This window comes from Pipistrellus hanaki (genome assembly GCF_964339955.1).
Source record: "Pipistrellus hanaki genome assembly, chromosome: 16".
Classification (NCBI taxonomy): domain Eukaryota; kingdom Metazoa; phylum Chordata; class Mammalia; order Chiroptera; family Vespertilionidae; genus Pipistrellus; species Pipistrellus hanaki.
Window position 1 is genome coordinate 1,178,318 of NC_140518.1, and position 9,485 is coordinate 1,187,802.

At 58.4% G+C, this 9,485-nt stretch overlaps 1 protein-coding gene across 1 annotated transcript; it reads left to right on the forward strand.

Annotated features, from left to right (window-relative positions):
• The first annotated feature begins 2,630 nt into the window (after window positions 1-2,630).
• Window positions 2,631-9,147, forward strand: EIF4A3 (eukaryotic translation initiation factor 4A3). Its single transcript, XM_084862031.1, has 12 exons — window positions 2,631-2,862; window positions 4,464-4,536; window positions 5,380-5,446; window positions 5,814-5,876; window positions 6,377-6,509; window positions 6,646-6,726; window positions 7,099-7,240; window positions 7,594-7,732; window positions 8,105-8,220; window positions 8,442-8,549; window positions 8,625-8,752; window positions 8,842-9,147. The coding sequence occupies exons 1-12, from the start codon at window positions 2,694-2,696 to the stop codon at window positions 8,856-8,858; spliced, it is 1,236 nt and encodes a 411-aa protein (XP_084718157.1). The 5' UTR covers window positions 2,631-2,693; the 3' UTR covers window positions 8,859-9,147.
• Window positions 9,148-9,485: the final 338 nt, after the last annotated feature.

Genomic DNA, 9,485 nt, shown 5'->3' on the forward strand with positions numbered 1-9,485 from the left:
GCAAGAGGCAGCTGATCAATGATTCTCTCTCATCGATGTTTCTAACTCTCTATCCCTCTCTCTTCCTCTCTGTAAAAAAAATCAATAAAATATACTTAAAAAAAAAAAAAAAGACTCCCAGCGCTACCCACAGGCCTTTGCAAATCTCCAGACCCCATTACCTGTCAACTATACACTTGGCATACCTTTTGCCTACTTCCCCATGTCATCTATGCCCTTTTGCCTACTTCCCCATGTCATCTATCTACCCAACATAAGCCCAACATAAGCAGTGGGCTCATGGTGGGGGCAGAGCAGATGTTTGTGGGTGACCTGCTGCTCCCCATGCTGCTGGCAGGACTGAAGTAAATGCTCACATGTGATTCAACTCTGTCCCTGCTTAATTAGATCAAGGAGTGACAGGCAGCCAGTCCCCTTGATTGTCCAATTCCATAATCTGGCCACTCTGGTGGGACACAAGCGGGGGTAAGGGGTCCTCTAGGGCAGGGGTGTCAAACTCAATCAGAGAAGGGGCCAAAATCTAAAATCCAGCCTAAATCGCGGGCCGAATGGTTTACTGAACAGTCATAAACTGACAATGTCATAAACTGACAGTGGAGTGCAGTGATGACAGCGCGGTGCGGGCCACATTGCAAGGCCTGGCGGGCTGGATTTGGCCCGCGGGCCTTGTGTTTGACACATGTGCTCTAGGGCAAGTACTGGGGATCCTGCTTGCTGCCTGGACTAGGGTCCCCGGGGCTGAGGCCTGGACTCTTATTTGCAGTGCTGCAGGGAACTTTCCTGTTTTGGGTCCACCCACAGTCTCAGCAATCCCCATCACCTCACTTAAAACCTAAGTTGAGCCCTAGGAGGTTTGGCTCAGTGGATGGAGTGTTAGCATATGGACTGGAGGGTCCCAGATTCGATACCAGTCAAAGGCACATGCCAGTGGGGAGCATGCAGGACGCAGCCAATGGATGATTATCTCTCATCATTGATGTTTCTCTCTCTCTCTCCCTCTTCTTTCCTCCCTGAAATCAATAAAAATATATTTAAAATAAAACCTAAGTTGAGCCCCAATCGGTTTGGCTCAGTGGATAGAGCGTCGGCCTGCGGACTCAAGGATCCCAGGTTCCATTCTGGTCAAGGGAATGTATCTTGGTTTCGAGCACATCCCCAATAGGGGGTGTGCAGGAGGCAGCTGATGGATGTTTCTCTCTCATTGATGTTTCTCTCTATCCCTCTCCCTTCCTCTCTGTAAAAAATCAATAAAATATATATTAAAAACAAACAAAAACAAACAAAACAAAACCTAAGTTGAATAGAGCGTTCTGTAATGGGGAAGCCCATTGTCTGTTGTCCGTTTTGGGGTGAGCCTGACCAGCTCCCGTTGCAAGCGGCCTCTCCAGGGCCTTGCCTGGTCCCCTCACCTGAGCCTGACCTGTGGGGTGCCGGGCATTGGGGTCTGTAATGGGGTCAGTTGTCTGGGGTGAGCCTGACCAGCTCCCGGTTACAAGTGGCCTCCCAAGGGCCTCTGGCTGAGCACTGGCTGTGCCCCGTGAGCCACACGGCTGTCCACGGCTGCCTGCTGTGTGCACTTGTAAACGTTGTATGTTAGGCTGATTCTTGCCAGGTGTCACTTTGCCTGTAATCTTGCTTCAACTGTTCAAGCATGGGTGCTGGTGAGTCCATCCCAAAAGATACTCATTGGGGTACTGAGCTACTCAGCTTCCTGCCGATGAAAAAAGGAAACGGGCGTTTTACTGCAATGCGGCGGGGCCCTCTGTCCGATACCCTAACTGGGGACAAGGGCTCGCGTTGGGGACAGTCCGGTGGGCAGCTCCTGTCTGTGCGTTGTGGGCGCTGGAAACACCGTGTGTGAGGGTCTCTGCCGGTTGTGTCAGTGTCTCTCTGTCGTTTGGTTTTATTTGTTTTGTTAAAGATGGGCAGTGCCTGGGCGAGGTGGCATCCCTGGTCCCGCGGGCAGGGCAGTCTCTGGGTCACCTTCTCCGCAGAGCGGGCTGCGTCTCAGCCGCCGGAGTGAGGAGCGAGCTGCCGTCCGACGAGGGCGCAGGTCGCGCGGCGGGTGCGGGTGCGGATCCCGGGCGGGGGCGGCGGAGGGCCCGGGCGCGCTGCCCCAGGCCAGGCCCTGTCGCCACATCGACCCCGCGCAGGGCGTCCCCGGGGGCGAAGGTGAACACAGGCCGCCCAACCTGCGCTGGTTCGCGGCTTTCAAAGGGGACGCTCTGCAGTGAGGATGCTCGTCGGGCGTCAGTGAAACGTGTCTCTCACACGGTGCCCGACGCCCTCCGCCTCGCAGTGACCACGCGGGAGCGTGCAAACGGGAGGCCCGCGCCTGGTTGCTCACTCCAGGCAGAGCCGCCTCCCACCTCCTCCGAGGTCGCCAAGGTGCGGCCGGCGGCGTGACGGAGCGAAAATCTCCTCAGCACAGCGCTGCCGCCGCCATCTTTATAGGCAATGAGGGAGGCCCCGCCCCTCGCGAGATCCGGAGCGCGCGCCTTTTCCGCCAGAGCGCGGCGCCCTTGCCCGATCACGTGACGAGAAGCGCTCGTTCCCTCCCGGGGCGTGGCTTCACGCACGCTTAGACGCACGCGCGAGCGCAGTAACGTCAGTTCCTGTCGGCGGCGGAAGCGCGAAGGGGTGCTTCCGCTTTCCGACGCCGCGCGCTCTCCGCTTTCAGCCGACGCGGGATCATGGCGGCCACCGCGACGATGGCGAACTCGGGCTCGGCGCGGAAGCGGCTGCTCAAAGAGGAAGACATGACCAAAGTGGAATTCGAGACGAGCGAGGAGGTGGACGTAACGCCCACGTTCGACACCATGGGCCTGCGGGAGGACCTGCTGCGCGGCATCTACGCCTACGGTGGGTGGGCGCGGAGGGCGCGGGGCGGGCGAGGGCAGGCCGGGCTCGTAGGCCGAGTCCCCGGTCCGATAGGGACCCTCCCCCCTCCCCGCCGGGCTCCGGGCCGAGGCGGCTAGGGGGACCCCATCCCGGCACACCGTCATCACTCCGCGACCCAGGTTGCGGCGTGTTGTCCTCGGTGCCGAGCTACGCGCGGGTCTCTCCGGGGCTGAGCAGGGAGCCAGGCGGGCTCGGGCCCCGGAGAACTTAAGCTGCGTTTGGGAGAAGGTAGCCCAGTGGTAACGGCTGTGAAGGAACGGAGCCGGGTAATTGGAGCAAATGGACAGGCGGGCCCCCGTGAGGAGGTGACAGTTGAGCTGGGATCTGGATTAGGGAGCCCGTTAGGAGAAGACGGTGGTGAAAGCGGGCAGTGGAGGAGCCTGTCCCGGGAGCCGGGCGGTGAGCTCGGAGAGGGCGCAGGGGCAGTGCGAGGCGATGAGGCTCCAGTGCCCGGGGGAGGAGGGTCTGAGCTGGGGTGACCGTCCTGCAGGCTGGCTGTGCACCTGGCGGAGGAGGGCGGGAGAGGGAGCAGGCTGAGCCGGGAGAGGTGACGGTGTGGCGGTGGAGGTGGGCAGCGCTGCCAGGGTTCACGGTGGGTGAGTGGAGCAGCAGAGGGAGGCGGGGCGGTGTGGCTCGGTGTTGGAGCAGCCACCAGGTGATGCTGCCAGGAGCTTAGGGGAGGAGCACTTGGAGGCAAAATCGGGGCGCTGGCTTGGTTGTGGTGAGCTTGGGGGCGTGAGCATCCCCCTGGCGAAGTTGGGAGGCAGCTGCCTAAGCTGGTGCCGGGGTTGGGGATACGTGGGAACTGTCTGCATCTGTCTTGAGGCCTGGGGCCCGGGCCCCTCTTACCCAGTCCTTGGTGCCAGGACAGTTTAGACAGAGCAGAGGTGTTGGGGGGGTGGGGGGTAAGGAACCATCGCAGCCCGCCTGCCTCGGCCCCAGGACACCCTGCCCGTCCCGTCCGTCCGTGTGCTTGGCCATGAGGAGGCGTTTAAATCTGCTGCTACAGTTGCTTGTGTGTTAGATGGGAAAGAAACCGTGCTACATTTTAAAAGACTACCAACAATAATTACAGCTTTGGACATAAAGTTTGTTTACTTGGCGAGTACTTGTACCCCTTCAGAGTAGCCCCGTGCCTTGGTGATTTAGGCTGTTGTGCGAGAGAGATGGGGTGCAGGTCACCCCACAGTGCTGCCCCAGCAACGGGGGGGGGGGGGGGGGGGGGGGGCAACATAGGTTATAGTCACACAATCACAGTCAGAGTACAGTGAGCCGCCCACCCACTCCCCACGAGTGCCGCCTCCTCCCTTAGTCTTAAACCTCTCTGGGTCTATCCGTCCTCCAGGGATGTTCCTTTAGAGGTTTTGCCTTCTAACCAGGCCCCGTGCAGCATAAAAACCTGCTTCCGCCAGTTGCTCAGCAGCTGTCTGGTGAGAGCTGAGTGCTGGGCCAGGGCAGAGGCTGGGGGTGGGGCTGGGAGAGCCCACCTCTGCGCCCGGAGCTTAGTGTCTGGTTGTGAGCACGCTGGCCTGGAGCTCAGCCCCCTCTGCTTCTGTCCGCAGGGTTTGAAAAGCCCTCCGCCATCCAGCAGCGCGCCATCAAGCAGATCATTAAAGGGAGAGACGTCATCGCCCAGTGAGTCCGCTGCAGGCCGGGAACAGTGCGGGTTTTTATACTGGGCTTCTCTCCCCGATAGATGCAGTAGATATATTTCCTATTGTGGTTTTTTACAACATTTCCTTTTCTCCGGCTTTATTGTAAGAATATAGTGTGTAGCGAACTTACAGAACATGTTAATTGATGTTTATATGTTATTGGTAAGTCTTCTGGTTAATAGTATAGGCTGTTAGCACTTAAGGTTGGAGGTAGTTAAGTTGTGTGAGGGTTTTGACTGGGAAATTGGCTTGTGCAGGGGCCCCTGTGCTGTTGGTGCTGTGGGGCCCCAATGTTCTGTTTTTATATGCTTGTTACCAGCTGTTTCCTTGACTTCAGCCCAGGGTGCTTTATTGCTGTATTCTGTGTTCTCTATTTTGGAAAGCTTTAATTTTTATCCAGCTTTAATGCCTGTCAGCTGGCATGTCAATTTGTATACAATACTCCTTAAATAGCTTTATTACTGATTTACCTAATTTTTAAAGACTCATTCACAAAAATAAAAAATAACTGGAGGACAGTTTCCATTCAGATCATACTTAAAGGGGAATGACACCTGCTGGGGTAGGTTCTGCAGCTCTCGACCCTGATGCCATCTGTCCGCATCACCAGGGACTAGAAGTGACATTGTGCCCGCGTCCCACCTCTTGCCACTAAGGTGGTGATGGTCTGCTGGAGGGGGGAGGGGGGGGGCGGCATCAGAAAGGGGAGAGAGACTCATCTAGGGAGAAGCTGCCCGGTGCTCCCTCCCCTCGGAGCGTGGCTGTGGTGGGTCTGTGAGTGGACAGTGGTGTGTGGCCCACGCTTACCTGTGTTCTCTCCTAGGTCTCAGTCTGGCACAGGCAAAACTGCCACCTTCAGCATTTCCGTCCTCCAGTGTCTGGACATCCAGGTAACTGGCCGCTCCATTTCCTCCGGCAGGCGCGCCCTTCCTTCTGTGGCTCAGTGTTTGCGTCTCTGCTGTGCTGACTCAGACTTGTAAAGAGAACGGTTGCCCGCTAGTGTCTGAGCTAACCCCCTGCCATACATTCCTTTATCTGGACAGGAGGCTTTAAACTAGTGGACGTTCTCGTCTGTAAACAGACTGCTCACCGAACCCGTCACCTCTGGGCTTGCGGTTTTAGAGACGCTGAGTGTGGTTTGCCTCGTTACGAGTCAGATGAGCGCTTAACGCGAGATCCTAGTCACAGGGTGTCTGAGCCGAGGCGGCAGGTCCGCCTGCAGAGCACTGACGTCTGTCCCCGGCGATTGCTTCACAGGTCCGCGAGACGCAGGCTCTGATCCTGGCCCCCACCAGAGAGCTGGCTGTGCAGATCCAGAAGGTGAGGCACACACACCCCCCTCCCCCTCAGGGCCTGCCTCTTGGCTGCTGCGAGGCCAACCACGTCTCATCCACCCTCGCTCTAGTTCCTCAGGCTTCTCCTCCTGACAGGTTTTGCCATAAACCATCACGATATATGAATCAGGGTTTGCATTGTCGTTCTTAGTGTGGCTTGTGTGGTTCCGTAGTTCCTGGCAGTCGGCACCAAAGAGCCAGCTACCTTATGCTCACGGTGATCACTGCGGAGGGCTGTGCAGTAAGGTGCCAGGATTGTTCCTGGCTGGATGAGAGTGTGAATTTCATGTTTCCTGGCTTTTCAGTAATTAACGTGTACTGTGTTTGTAGCGAGAAACCATTAAGACTAACTTCAGTCTCCAATCTCCAACGCTTCCTCAGGAAGAGGAGGGAGGGGAGAAGCGGGCTGTCTGTGGTGTAAATGGCATAAATAGTGCGCGGGGGTCACGCCAAGTGCATGGGAATGACCTGTGTCCCACCCTCCAGGGCCTGCTCGCGCTCGGCGACTACATGAACGTGCAGTGCCACGCCTGCATCGGGGGCACCAACGTGGGGGAGGACATCCGGAAGCTGGACTACGGGCAGCACGTGGTGGCCGGCACGCCGGGGCGCGTGTTTGGTGAGCGGGGGCCTCGCTCGGGCCTCAGAGTGGCTGGCCTGCGCGGGGTCACTTGTAGGAAGCAGAGGGAGGTCTCTGGAATGGCCGCTCCTTCCTCGTAACCTGTGGTCTGACTCCTCCTGAATCTGGTTTGTAGACATGATTCGTCGCAGGAGTCTGAGGACGCGGGCTATCAAGATGCTGGTTTTGGATGAGGCGGATGAAATGTTGAACAAAGGTGTGTGTAACGTAAGGGCTGATCTCTGCCGACGTGTGATCTCGCGTGTTCAAGTGCGGGGTGGAAACGGGCACCAGTGGACGTGCTCCGAGCAGTGGGGAGTGTGTTGGTGGGGACACAGCCTTGCCCCGTGCGCCACGGGGCAGGGAAAAACTCACACTTTGGTCTTTTTGTGGTCGCTGCTTGTAAGGCTGACCACAGCCAGCAGGGCAAGCAGCCTATCGTCCCAACCAGACACGCGTTGCTTTGTGTGTGTCCGTGGTCAGCACACGGGACAGGCCCGTGAGCTGAGCTGTGGAGAGGATTTGGGCGGAAGTTGTAGGCTGTGCAGGGGTGCGGCCTCAGGTGCCTGTGGTCTGTTCCTCGCCCCAGGTTTCAAAGAGCAGATTTACGACGTGTACAGGTACCTGCCCCCGGCCACGCAGGTGGTGCTCATCAGCGCCACGCTGCCCCACGAGATCCTGGAGATGACCAACAAGTTCATGACGGACCCCATCCGCATCCTGGTGAAGCGGTGAGCACGCCTCTTCAGCGCCGGCGGCTGCACTGGCGTTTAAGACGTGGAACCCTGATTTCCTTTTTTGAAAAGCCAGCTTTTAATGTCCATTCCCTTTTAACCTAGCAATTCCAATCTTAACGATTAGCTGCTGGCGGGTACCGGGGACTTGAGAGTAAGAGGAGTAGATACCGTGGGACAGGGGTGTTCTCTTTCTGTTCGCGGTGGTGGTGATTGCTGGTTCTGGTCCAGAGCTGGGCCCGGTGGGAGAAATGGTGGCTCCTAGGTGTGACCAGCCAGACAGGCCTGTCTGCGCCGCCCCCAGTCTCGGTGGAAGAGCAGGTAACAGGGTTCGTGTCTCTCCTCCACAGTGATGAGTTGACCCTGGAAGGCATCAAGCAGTTTTTCGTGGCGGTGGAAAGAGAAGAGTGGAAGTTTGACACGCTGTGCGACCTCTACGACACACTGACCATCACGCAGGCCGTCATCTTCTGCAACACCAAGAGGAAGGTGCGTGGCTGGGCCCCCGCACTTCCTCTGGTGCCGGCTGGAGCTCGGTCTCTGCAGAGCTGGCGTGGGCGGGCGTGGAGGCCGGGCGTCTGCTGCGGGCTGTATGGGCACATGGACTCCGGGACAGCTGCCCACTCTGCCCCGGAGCACAGCGGCCACTGTGGGTGGTGCGGAGTCAGGTGGCTCCGCTGATGGGTGTTCGTGCCACTGGCTGGGCACTACATGCCTCACACCCCGTGAGGATGAGTCCGCGGCTCAGTGCGCCCGCGGCTCAGTGCACCCGCTCTGCGGGGGCTAGTGGGCTCTAATGATGCGCCAAGTCCGGGTCCGGCTGCTTTGGGAGCTCAGTAGCACCTGCGATCCCGTTGGCAGGTTGACTGGCTGACGGAGAAGATGAGAGAAGCCAACTTCACGGTGTCGTCGATGCACGGGGACATGCCGCAGAAGGAGCGCGAGTCCATCATGAAGGAGTTCCGGTCCGGCGCCAGGTGGGTGGGCGCGCGCGGCCTCGTGTGGGACAGGCAGCTCTGGAGGAGGGGTGCGGTGGCCAACGCATGAGACACGGAACTTGTACTCAGGGCCCTTGCGAAGGGTCGTTGTGGCGCTGCCCCTCACCCCACGTGGACCAGGGGCCAGGGTGCGGGTGACTGGCATCCAGTCTTGAGCCCTCGTGACTGAGTGCCGGCCTCGCGCCTCCCTCTTGCCGCAGCCGGGTGCTCATCTCCACCGACGTCTGGGCCCGGGGCCTGGACGTCCCTCAGGTGTCCCTGATCATCAACTACGACCTGCCCAACAACAGAGAGCTCTACATCCACAGGTAGGGCGCCTGCCGCCTCCCCTTCCCCTCGGCCACCCACTTGTGTGCGCCAACGAAGTCTTCCTTCCTCCCAAGAATCGGGCGGTCGGGGCGGTACGGCCGGAAGGGCGTGGCCATCAACTTCGTGAAGAACGACGACATCCGCATCCTGCGGGACATCGAACAGTACTACTCCACGCAGATCGACGAGATGCCCATGAACGGTGCGCGGGGAGGGGCCTGGGGGCCGGCGTCCTGTCCCGGGCCCCGCCGCCCTCCACTAACCTGCGTCTCCTCCTCTTTTCCTGTTCAGTTGCCGATCTGATCTGAGGCGTCTGCTGCTCTGGGGACAAGGTGGCCGCTGTGTCCCCTCGGGACTGTCCAGAGCAGTTTCTGTGTAAGGAGTTTGGGCCAATGATCCTGATACCCTGACCACACTGTCAGGGCGTGACCATACATGACACTGCACGCAGAGAGGGCACACGCAGCTCCGTGAGTGATGTGGAAGCCACACGAGGCTGTGGTGGCGATGCTGCACACGCCCAGTTCAGCCGTCTTTTCTTTTCTTACCATGTGTAAATAATGCTTGGCTCTTTTTCATTAAACAGTTTAAACTTTGCCCATGAACTCCTTTCTGTGTCCTGAGCTCCCACACCTGCCTGCGCCCGCAGTCTGCTTGCTGAGCCCTCCCTACCCCGTGGGGTGGATGAGTGAATTTCCATGTTCATCCTGTGATCCCAACTCCAGCCTCTGGAACTAGAGCTTATGAGAGGAATTTACTCTGAACTAGTAGGAAAAATCAAAACCCGATGTGGGTTCTTCAAAGAGCAACAATGTTGACAGTTGCCCTCAGAATAGAAGGGGCGGAGTCCGAGGAGACGGCCCTGCGGACCCTGACCAGATGCAAAGTCAGGAGGAGGCGAAGGCAAGAACAGGGCGGGCAAAAGTAGGCTTACA